At 29.5% G+C, this 13,212-nt stretch overlaps 1 protein-coding gene across 1 annotated transcript in view; it reads left to right on the top strand.

Annotated features, from left to right (window-relative positions):
- Positions 1–11,164, top strand: part of LOC123296194 — a 67,388-nt gene extending 56,224 nt beyond the window's left edge. Inside the window, exons 3-4 of the mRNA XM_044877655.1 lie at positions 10,357–10,563; positions 11,135–11,164. Of these exons, the coding sequence (XP_044733590.1) occupies positions 10,357–10,563; positions 11,135–11,164 (237 nt within the window). The remainder of the gene's footprint in view (positions 1–10,356; positions 10,564–11,134) is intronic.
- The last annotated feature ends 2,048 nt before the right edge of the window (positions 11,165–13,212 follow it).

Below are 13,212 nucleotides of genomic sequence, written 5' to 3'. Positions count from 1 at the left end.
TATATGATAAATACACATGTAGTGTTATTGAAATATACGTCATATCAATGCGTATTAAATTCTATTTCGCTTTAACTTTTTGTGCTTTTGTAAAATAATTAATTTCAAATTAGTTTTATTGTTTAAGTTAATTTTCTGTTAATATTCATCACTGTTTATTGTTTCGTTTTATTGATTTTTGTTTAAAATGACATATTTGTGTTATAGTTGCGTCAGTCCCGAAACTCGATTGGTTAACAATTTTTAATATTTTGTAGCTGCATAGATCCTTTAATTTTCTTATATTTACAAGAAAGAAAACCTCATCATAAATATATATCGCCTATGAGCTTAAGCAAGTAGTTTAGTTTGAGAAAAAGACAGTTCAATGGCAAAGCTTATATTTTTTGTCTGATATTTTTTACCTATTTCATATTTTCCACCGTTTCGAAGATCTAAGAGAGCATGATACAAATTGTCTTGTCAGAATTTCCAGGTTATAAAACGAGGGTCCATTTTTGATACAATAGTCTTTAACCTATACTGCCATCAATCCTTTGCCGATATTTGATTGGATGTTTTGTTAGTCTACTCAAACTGTGTTTATATCAACTTCATTTTGAAGCGTGACCTGCCTTGTGATATTTAAGATTAACCTGAGTACCCGTATTTTATATACTGACATGACAGAAATATAAATTCGAATACTTATTTCATTGATTTCAGCCTGCAGTACTCTGCAAACCTTACATTAGATGATTATCAAGAGTCATAACCTTAGAAAATCTTATAAAAATATTGTATATACTTCACTGTGATTTTTTTCTACACTAGACCTTTTCGATTTATTCCTAATCTCTCATGCATTTCGTTTCGTTCGGTCTCTTCTTTCCTTTTAACTTCTCTTAAGACTTTTAGTATTGTAAGGTATGGATTTTAAGACATTTTAAGTTAGTCAGAAGCGAGACGTTGTGACTTGATCTCATTTTATTTTCGCACAAAATCACTCACTTACGATTAGTTTTAAAAATACGGATCTTGTCTGTATCTCATGATTTATTTTACATATCAGTGCGTCATTAATAACACAGTTATAACAAAAAAATATATATAACAAAATAAAAAAAGATATAATAAGGCCTGAAATATTATATATGCACTAACATAATAATTCCAACGAATTTTTTTTTACTTTTAAAAAACGTACCATAAGAAATAACATGAAGTATATATGTAATACTTGATTGGTCACTGTGTTTTTTGCCTTGCAGACGTCACGGTTTTCTTAGCGTATAAATTGGGCACGAGAGTCCCTTGCAGCATATCGACACACATCGGCATATTGTATCGATTCTTATCACTGACTGCAGTTAGTGTGTATGTTTGTTTGTACACTATGCTGTGAAGCTGTGATTCCTTCTTCCAATAGAAAGTGTCGGTATGGTTTTTGTATTCATTTTTTTTTTCAAAATAAACATTTTTTATTAAAAAAAAGAAAAGAAATTAAGTTTTTTTATTGCTTATTGTGTATATTTCTAAGATTTTAGTTTTAATGAACTTAATTCATTGTTTGAATGCCCTTAAGAGTTAAACAAAATTATTGTAATTCATATTAAATTGATTGTGCTTAATCCGAAAATCGAAATAGAAAATATAATGGGAGGTGAGTCCGAGACCAGGTCGTTGTCCCAAAATATTTGAGTCCTAGTGGAGCCAATCGATTCAAAAATAATCGAAGAGTGTCCGAGAATAAAAAAGTTCGTAAGAAGACCAAACTTTGGTCCAAGTTAAGCAGGTCGCCGAAAAGTGATAGCGTTAAAATAATGAAAATTTGTCAAAATACTTGTAGCCGTGAAATTGTACTTTTTTAGATATACTTACATGATTTCATAATTTAAAGCTTCCTTCATAATTTAAGGCTTGTGATAATAAATAAACGGTTGGCAAACTGAGCATCAATTTTTTTGAAACAGATTTTTTGGCAATATTAAGAAAAATCCTTTTTTTCTAAAATTACAAAATCGTGCATTTTGAAAAGAATGCTTTCCCGGCTACAGGTGTAAGAAATTGTCATTATTTTAACGTTTTCAAATACTGTAAAAAAGAATTTATCTCATTTTGCGTACCTTGTAGGAATTAGGAAGTAATTGACTTGTCTCCAATATCCATATCCGCTACGGCTTAAAATTTTACTTTTTTTGTTACCTAAATATGTATACGGCGCTGCCTTGCTACTGAGTACCATTGACACAGATTAAGTAGGATTTTTAATGATCAATAAAAATTGTATTTTCACATAAATCTTTATTATTGATCTGTTTTTGTTTAATAATGCAAAAAAAAAAAAATAAAGTTTACGACCTATTTTGTAATATTACTAATAAAACACAGATACACGTGCTTCTTGCTATTGTTCTCAAATTATTTTTGCGTTTTATTTTTGGGTATTGTATTTCATAAAGCATTGAAAATTAGGGCAGACGATAGAATTTCAACCTTGATGAGATTACAATAAATTGCGTACGATAGTTATTGAATTGTGAAGGTGGTTAAAATATGAAATGTGTTTGAGAGTGAAATAATTGCAGCGCGAGCGATTGGTAGTATTTATTGTTGACTTTTCCAATACACATAATTATTTTCTTGTAGAACAAGTTACTCACAACCCATGAATATTTCCATTAATTTGGAATTTCAACAATTCCAAACAACAACAGTTCTTGATTGGATACTAGTTTTTCGGTTATCGTCCAAAATTTTAAACGAGTAGTATTTCTCCAAATGATTTCAGACGATATCTCAGAAAGTATTCGATTAATCACCAAACAAACCGAATTTTTGTATTTTTGGGTCAAAATTATCCCCAAGACTGAGATTTGTCGAATTAACTAAAAGATGATTTGGTAATTTTTTCGACTTTTCAAAAACGGCACCCCTTAATTCCCCCTTAAGAAAATTTCGAAAATTTTCTGTCTCTTAATTCGAAAAAATTTAGTACCTACAAATGATAATCTTGACCCATATATTATAAAAATCAGGTTCTTTTGTTGATTGAAAGCATAGTTTCTAAGATAATTTTCCCGGTCCGATTGGAAGAATGAGTCCTACACTGGACATTCTCGCTGTATTATGTTTGTTAGTTTAAGTATGACCTCGGATAATCAGCGGTTTTTGTTTTTGTTTCATGTGTGTGGTTATATCTGGAATTGATATTCCTTAACATATGTTGAGAATCTCGATTTGCATTTTCGGAACTATTACAATAACTTCCCTATAAAACTCAAAGATTGTGTTGTAAATTATACTGGAACAGGATCAAAGAAAGATGAATGAGATTACGTAACATAGTAACACAATTGCAATTTCTAGTTTTCTTAAGAAAATTTTAATTATCGAGTAATAAATATTATCTACCATTTATGATTATATTAACTTATTAAGATTAATAAATACCGATAATATGTATGGATGAATATATTTAAATACTGTTATGTAATAATCGTAAATTTGCATAAATGACCTACACAAACCAGATTTTTGGTTTTTTTTTTTTTTTAAATCCAATTCATTTATTATTTTACTTGTTCGATTTTAATTAATTTAAAGAACACAGTAACACATTTACTTACAAACAAAAACTGGAATTATAAACTAATAGGTAATAAAAAATAAATCAGAACAAGGTATGTAGATTTTTAATTTTGTGATTACATTGAAATTTCATTAAATAAAACACTTGGATTCTGTATTTTTAAAATCAATAAATTTATTCGATATTAGTAGAAAATATCGATTATTTTTTCATTTTTTTTAAAGTTCAGAAAGGAATTTTGAGCCAATTTGTTTTTCAAGTATATATCAAATATTCAAATCCTTAAAATTTTGATTTTAGCTATTTACTTTTCGATCGCAAAGTAATTCTAGTCAAATTCCTATGGTTTCTGTCAACATTTTCAATATTGTTTTCACGCTCTTCTTCCAGAAATGTATTATAATGATACGAGTATGTATTTAATACACCTATTTTTAGGCAAGGATATGCTCTATTATCGCCATTCCGAGCGTCTTCAACTGTTTGCTGATTAAGGGGAACAGAATACTTGCCAGGGCCATACATATAAATATTATTAAGTTTTAAACAAATTGTATTCGGTTCAATTCGTTTAAAATTGTATTGTCTGTGTAAGTTCTTATTAAGTTATCTGTGTAAGTTGATGTCTTCCTGTCTTCGAAGACTGTCGTTTAGAATTTGTGTTGTACGTTTAATTGGGGTCCCGACACTCTTACATTAAATAAACTATTATTAAAAATTATAATAATTAAACTTTTATAACCGAAAGATAATTTTTGCGATTTTGCCAATGTTTTCACCTCTAATGTTTTGACTTTTTAGATCAATAACTTCTAAAAAATAAGACAATTAACACTAATTTTCAATTTTTGTTAGTCGAAACAGGTATCAAGCAACACGTTTGTTTCGTATTTAAATAATCATATTTCTTCTGTACCAACTATTTGAACAACGGGCTATTTCAAATTTGTGTACTGGGAGATTGAGTAAAAGCCTCTGTAAGTGATAAAAAATTAACAGCCTCTTTAATTGATAAACAAGAGATTTGAGATACTGTGGTTCCTTTGTATTGGAAAATAATGAATGAAATGTTTAAGAAAGATTTTATCAATCTATAAAAATGTATCTAAAAACAAGTGTTTTTACAAAATTTACAGCTATATATACGGGTCAACTGGTTATATACTATTTAATAAATAATAAAAGTTTTTTTAATCATGTTTAATCAATATATGATCGGAAGTACAATATTAAATTACATTTTTATTATATCGTTTTCATAATATTCTTCTTTTTTTTATTAATAAAAAAAAAAGTAAATGTATTCTCAGTATGATGTACAAAATATTAATAATATGCGCTTTGTACAGTATTAAAAAAAATATACATATGCTAATGATATAGTTTGGTGTATCAAATATATTTACGAGATCCGAAGGAACCACGTCGAAAAATCAACTATTACAGGTCTAGTTTTGGCTATAGTCGTTATTCCATCGCCAAGAAACACTGCATAAGATTCGCTATAAAGCCTACGAACCAGTTGAAACTGTTTTAGAACAGTATCCTGTACGCCATTAATATAACACCTCTCGCAATAATTATCTGTAAAGCCTAAACGTTCAGTGTTCTTGTCTTCCAGCAAATGCTCTGGAATAGTTGTAATTGAGAAGTGAGATAAAGTCTTCAAAACGCCTACGATTGTGCTCTCTAATGCGGGTTTTCCACTAAACAGACAAACAAAAACAAAAAGTAAACTCAAAAAATAACTAAACTTTTCGTAAAATTTTTGAAGACTGGCATGCTTTGTGACAGTTGGAAAATAATAATAGTAATACTCAAATATGGCTTTTTTTCAATTGTCTCAAAACACGCTAGTCTTATTCAACCGACTTCAGAAAGTTTGCGAAAAGTTAAGTTATTCTTTGAGTTTTGTTTGTCCGTTTAGTGGAAAACCGGCATAAGAGATTGCTGTTACATATAGATGCTGAAACGTGTAGAAGAATGAAAACAATTTCATTGATGCCTTGAAGTCCATTTTCTGAGGGTAATTGTTTGTTATCGTAACCAAAGTAATATAAACGAGATGGTAACTATAGATCTCATTGATCTAGCATAAGATCAAAAAGAAATAAGAGCGTTCCTTCCTTACTTAATATTACCTTTTTTCAGATTAAGAAATAGTTTTGTAGTTTATAAAAAGTACTCCCGAATTTTATTGATGCATGTCTGAGATATTTTTCGGCTTAACAATTATCTGTCATTTTTCTATGATTCCATTCCTGTTACAAACAGTGGAGAAAAATTATTTTTCGAAAAACTATAAAAACAATCAAGATAAAAGCTATCAAAGATTTCTTTGTATCTCTTTCTCGCAAAATAGAATTTATAGTATGACTTCAAATACTATGTTAGATCTCTCTGTCTAATTTGTAGTTGAAAATGCTTATATCATCCTTAATTCTTGGATAATTTTAATTTTTCTTTTTGTCATCACTTTTACGGTATTTTGTTAAAAAACGCGAAAAAAAATTCATGAATAATCCCTATTGTTATCATTTCCGCCTGATACATACTCCAATGAACTGAGTTGAATTCATAATATTGGATATGAATTTTCAGAGTGAACCCCTAACCCTATGTTAAATCGCCTTTCTGTGTAACCATAATCTCGTCCTATATTCGTGTTTGGAAGAAGGTATTCTTACTGAAAACTTGAGGATGTGCCATTTATAAGTTTCAAATTTCTATGTGTTTAGTTATTTTCTGCTATTCTACATAGTATATTCAAGACAATGATTTTAAATAATATTTTGTATGCATAGAACAAATAAAAAAAAATAGTATTACACGTAAGAATCAAACGCAACGATGTGCGATGTGTTGTACTCAATAAAAAATTTAAAACAGGTAAGAGTGTCAGATATTATAAGAACCGAACCATCTGTTATCATCGTAACATAACTATAATACTTATTATACTAACAACATTGATTACTTAAATAGGCGTGGTGTGAACATATTACTTATTATTATTTGATTTTGAGAGATATTATTCAATGAAAATAAATTTAAAAATACATATATTTATGTACATTCATATACAATCATATACAGCAGACGCAAAATTCATATTTATGTCAAATTTGGCAATTTATGCAGGCTTAAGATATTTTATTTTTAAATCGGAATATCCATGCAAAAAGGTTGCGATTCGCACTTACGTGTAGGTCACGTAGTTTCCGTTTTTGTAATAATATTCTACCTTTCGGGAATACACAAAGCGATCTAACCTCAAGGATTTAAGATAGCAATCAGCCCACATGTAAATCTAAATCAGGTCAATTTTTCATAAGGTACAATAATTGAAAATTTTCAATTTCGTTCAGGTTTTGAAAAAAATAACCGTATTTAAAACCTGAAAAAAGTTGAAAATTGTAATGATGCAAATATGGATTTTTTCGAGTTTTTTGCATTTTTGTTTTGTAATGTTTCGGCTCATAATCAGGTTTGGAAAACCGTTGGCGCTATCCGGAAGTACATAAAAACTCTGTAATTTAAAAAAAAAAATTTTAAATCCGAGGATTTGCCTGAACTGTATTAGCTGTTTTTCTCAAAATGGACGTTATGTATGGGACTAAAATTTACCACCCTTTTTTACAATCATAATTTACAACTTTTTCCAGAACTTCAACTCAATTCCTTCATTTTTCGAAAAGTTATCAGAGAAAGTGGCAAATAAAAGGTTAATGAGATTTTCTTCAGATTTCGAGGTTATTTTGCTATGTTCATGGTTCGATAGCAAGGCAGGTCGATGCGGAAGTTCTTAGCCAAATTTCTTTTTTTTATTCGTCTCAATTTGATCAATAGAAGCAGAGATATCAAAGAAAATGTCATCAAAGAAAACAATGTAGAGCTAAATTGTCTCTGAAGCGCGTGCAGAAGGTCGTGTCGATTGTTCCGAAATCGAAAATTACTTTTTTGTGTTTTAACGAAAGAAACCTTTTTAAAAAAATTAGCCTCCTCCTAAAATTTACCGAATTTATTATCAAAATCCGGTAGATACCTACCCAACAAAGCAACTGAAGCTAATAAAAGCATATCTAAAACCATCGTTAATTTTCAATGGCTTTTTGTGTCTCTATAACAAATATGTCGTTTTGCATTACAATTACAGAATTAAATTCAATATTATTCCCAAAATATAAAAAGATACTATTTCTCCTTTATTGACATAAATACACAAAACCCCATTTATCACTGAATGGTTATTGAGTGTAATTTATTCAATTGCTATATGGGTATTACAGTTTAGCTCTCTACACTTATAGATTCCATTGTTGTGTTTATAAATTCGACAGCGACAAGTATATGTATAAACATATATTCAACAGAGAACATTCCACACTCTAGAATCTGGTTGTTTGCTGGAATCGACAGTATTATTGTTACCATTAAATAAGTGTGCCCTGCTTAATCAAGTAAATAAATTAAATTACTGCTGCGTATTATATTCTGGTGTTATTTTATACTATTCGTTTGTGTGTCCCCTTGTTTAATTTTGGCTTTTAACTATTATTTATTGGCTTGGGCCGTATGGATACTCTCAAATAAATATTTTATTTAAATTATTCATATGATTATTTTTATTTCCAAATATTTTTTCAAATTTTATTCCACATAGAAATTTTTAACCCTTAATGATAGTTTTTGTCGTCGTTATTTACCCAAACATGAGGGTTAGTTTAAAATTCCAACATAAATAAAAAATTTTGTTGTCTTGTAAATCTAAGGGATTTTAAAAACGTGGTTTTGGATTTGTGGGATTATTATTATTATTTATTAATAATTGGGGTGGTTTTCTTGAATGTAACTTTGAATAAAGTTTTATTCGCATTTCTTTGTCTATTGGGTTGGGGCTCTTTGTATTCAATTTTTAAATACAGTTCCTATGAATCGATTTCCTTGAAATTTTGCACCTTTGTTTGCTTGATCTTTAACCCTTTGACGTCGATTGGAAAAATTATATGGAATTCAATTTTTTATTAATAGTCCAGTAAATGAGGGTTAAACTTCAAAATTCTTTAATCTCGCTCCAATTAACCTGAAAATTGGACTGTGAGTAGACAAAAGCCAAAGAAATAAAAGTTATGCAGTGTCGAGAAGTGCTTTTGCTCATGGGTGGTAACGACTCATTCTAGGAAGTGGAACAATTTATGGTGAAAATAAATTGTTCCATTATCAATTGTTTATTTGACAATTGTTCCCGTTGTCAATTTATGAAGGATGAATTCTAAGCAATAAGTGTCATTGAACCATTTTTCGAAAATTCAATACTTTCCGAAAAAAGTATGTCATACACTTTTAAATTATGTCAAACACTTTCAAGTGATTTTTACGAAAATTACTGGAGATATACTGAAAAGAAAGTTGCTCGTTTTGTTTTTTATTTTTATTCAGCTCAAAAATTGATAAAAAAAAATTTCCAAAATAAAAAAAAAGACCCCTTTGTCGTTAAATAACTCGAAAAATAATAAAGTTGCAAATTTATATTAATAATTTGTTACACTTTTTCTAATTTACAACTGGCAAATTTCAATTCATATTTGAATTTTGCATCAGGCGAATGAATTAAAAAGAAATTAAGGTGGTACTATAGCGATTGTGGAATTTTGAAAAAAATTTGCATCTGGTCATAATGAAATGAGGAGTACAACGTCTTTAAAACACAAAATGCCTAATTTCTCGCTTATGTTATGAAATGAATGTTTTATCATAAGTTATACGTATTAATTTTTACCCGAACTTATCATTGAACCATTTTTCTACAAGTCTAATATTTACAGTTATGGACTAAGAGCCAGCGCCTGCCAGACACACATTAAAGTATAAAAGCTGAATTTTTTTTTGCGTATTCTCACTGGTGTAGGGACCAATCTTTGGGGGCTACAAACCTTGACTAACGGTTCCTTCGGTAGGTAGCAGGTAATCAGGGGCGCAGTACCCGAGCTCTCTCACGTTAAAGTATAAAAGCTGAAATTCACACAGAGTGTTCAAATGACCATTTTAAGTCAATATTGAAAAAGACAGATCAATCCGAAGGTGCTAACACTCCCCCAGACGTAGTAGAAGGTCAAATGCAAAAATACATTTTCTTCCATGATTATGAACTTATTTCACTGCAAGAGTTATTTTATTATTTAAATATGTTCAGTATCACGTATTGAATGTAAAAGCACAAATTCCTTACAAAAATAAGCGGGGGAAGTGCCTCCATTTTAAGGAAAACCGTTTTAGGCTATATCTCCATAACCGTGCGCTTTAGACCAAAAATGGTAATAACTTTTATTGTAGATAATTAAATTACCTACTTTTTTGTAAACTAATTTTTTTTGTATCACTAACCGTTTATGGCTTATACAACTATGACGATTTACTTATTGAATATTTGACCGATATGTTTTCTAATGTTAGTTGGATGGATTGATATGTCTTTTTCAATATTGACTTAAAATGGTCATTTGAACACTCTGTGTGAATTTCAGCTTTTATACTTTAACGTGAGCGAGCTCGTGTACTGCGCCCCTGATTACCTGCTACCTACCGAAGGAACCGTTAGTCAAGGTTTGTAGCCCCCAAAGTTTGGTCCCTACACCAGTGAGAATACGCAAAAAAAATTTCAGCTTTTATACTTTAATGTGTGTCTGGCAGGCGCTGGCTCTTACTCTATTATATTTATGTTCTACTTCAAAAATTTGGATCAGATTTCGTTCCATTACTTTAATGCAAAATTTTATTTGTTTCAGGTGAAATGTGATGTGGCCAGTTTAGTTGATAGACTCTTAGGACCATTGTATCCGAATTTTAAAAATACGCGATCGGTATTAGTGCGACAAGCTCGTGATATATTAGTGTGTGAATATATGGGAAACATTTCAAAATTCGAAACTGAATTTTGTATTCCAGCTGCTACACTTTTACGACATGTTAAAAATAAAGTTGAATTTAAACAGGTGAGTTACCTTAAAATATTTTTATTAATCAGAAAAAACATAGCGTTCTTCCAATTTTTAGCTTTTTTATTTTACTATTTTTTAATTTTTATTGAAGATGAACAACAAAAGATTTTCTTTTCGATTCGGAAATACATAACAAAAATCAAACTAGCAATATTTTTTTATTTTTATTAACATGCAAATATGAAAATTACTTTAAAATTTGGTGAGTAATTTAGGAATCTTCTTCAGTGATCTTCATGGACTAATCTAACATATTTGGCAAACTGCTACAAAATCGGCATTGTTTGTTGTGAGTTACACAGCAGAAATTAAAATCGTCGGAATAGTTTGGGCTAACAATTTGACCAGCTTTTACCTTTCAACAATTCCTTAAGTCGACCTATTAACAGGTTTCCATACAGTTACAAATGGTTTGTAATTTTGTGTCAGTATCTCCCAATAAGGTGCCTTAAAATTGATTTTGAGACTTAAACCGTCAATTCCAATAAATTCAGCTGTTCTTAAGGAATATTCCATTTATAGAGCATATAAAAGCATTTTAAAATCTTGTGTTTTTATACGACAGAAGAAATCATTAGATCCAAATAGTCGATAACAAGAGAATTCCCTGCTCCAAAGAAAAAAATTAATGACAAGACAATATCTTAACAAAGACAACATGAAGAGAAATTCATTCTTCAAAATATATTTTTATGCTAGAAAAAATTGTTTGCCCATAATAGTGAACATATCACAAAGAAACATTCTTGAAATTAAAAAAAAAACTCAACCCGAAAATTAGTTATCAAGATTTCTCTTTGCTTTTAAATGGAATACGTCCCCTCCACTGTATACAAAGGATTGATTATTATCTAGAAAAATCGAATGAATTGCTTCGTGATGTCTTTCGAAGTACACGGTAAGAAATTTTTTGCCGATATCACTATGTAAGTATAGGCGTGAACATAATACTGTACTAATGTAAGCGGTGCCAAAGTAAGTTTTTTATACCATACGGTATTGTAAATAACGCTATAGTTGTAGATCTTACTACAATATTATCAGATTATCTTTGAGGGCTGTCTCTGTACCATACCAGCATTGTAGTATCGCTATGCATTTCTTACCGTGAACCTATCTTTTTTATTTAATTATTATGGATAGAGAAACACTAATCATGAGAGTCATAACAAGCCTTTCTGGCTGCATGTAATGATACAAATTTAGGAGTATAAAGGTATATTATAAGGTTTCAGTATACACGGATGTAAAAAATATGAAATGAGATAATTATGATGAATTCCCACCAAAATAAAAACAGAACGACTGCTCAAGCCATGCCATACAAATATTAAATAAAAACCATAATAATGCATACAATATATCACAACTTACAAATATTCGTGATACATAAACCAAAAAAACATTTAAATTACATAGGTATATATAATTCAGGTTAAGTAACAAATCATTATACATTTTAATACATTAAAAAACATTTATCTATTTCAAAATATGAGATGGATTAAGGTATGCCACGCTTCAAAATTAAATACAGGCAGTACTCTCGCTTGCCTCTTTGAGATTGGAAATTTAAGTAGTGTAAATAAGTCATAACAATTTGAATGTAGGGAATAAAAAAGTTGTAATCAATTTTTTGATAATTTTAAAACTACGAAAATAGGAAGGGATTTGAATATACAAATAGAAAGAGAGGAAAAAAGCACGTGGGGACGTCATAACTTGCGAACGCCATTGTCTTGCAAGAAAGAGATTAGATAAAATTGTTTACTTTAATCTTTTCTTTTTTTTTTTCAATAGATTTTAATTTTTATTTTAATTTTTATCATCAATGCTTGCACTTTTACTTTCTTTCTTTTCACTCGTATAGTGTCTGCTTGTCTGCCGAAAAAACTTTGAATCGTTTTTTAACCCTTTTGTCGTGATCCACCGTTTCCCCGTGAATCAAGCCGAAACTTTCAAGTCAGAATCGTGACGTCGATAAAAATTGTCGTTTGATAATTTTTATATAGTATAATTTTGGATTTTTGGGAATTTTAAGGGTAAGAAAGGGAGTATGTTGGGCAATTATCCAAATTTTCTGAAATGAACACCGTACTTGACTTGACATACTTGTTTTCCCATTCAGATTTACTCCAACGGAACATGTCACGTGTAAAATCTTCTGTACCTAACTTAAATTCATTTTTATGTTATAAATTTAAAATGTATCTAAAAAATAATGTCATTTACCAAAATTATTCCAAATTTTAACAATTTATACTTATGGCGAATATATTAAGAATGAGGGGAGTGAATAAAATGTGACATCGGAGGAGGGACTTTAATTTTGATTCAATATTTATAAAAATATTGATTATGAAGTATTATTTTGCTAAACCAAAATACTAATTTTCTTTCGAAGTAAATAATTCCTTAGTTGTTTCGAAATGATATTGGATTTGTTGTAAGTATCGAGGATTCAGATATAGATGAAAAATTTTGGTCTTGTTGTAAAAGTATCTACTTAGACCAAGTAAATGAAATTACTCAAACTATATTACTTTTTTTTATTTATTTTATTACAATAAATAAGTTCTTGTAATTTAAGGAGACGAATACTCACTTTTCTGAATTAAGTATTGAGATAGATGACTCAAGAAA

The sequence above is a fragment of the Chrysoperla carnea genome, chromosome 3, assembly GCF_905475395.1.
Source record: "Chrysoperla carnea chromosome 3, inChrCarn1.1, whole genome shotgun sequence".
In the NCBI taxonomy this organism is placed as follows: Eukaryota; Metazoa; Arthropoda; class Insecta; order Neuroptera; family Chrysopidae; genus Chrysoperla; species Chrysoperla carnea.
This window is presented reverse-complemented; position numbering and strand designations above follow the sequence as displayed.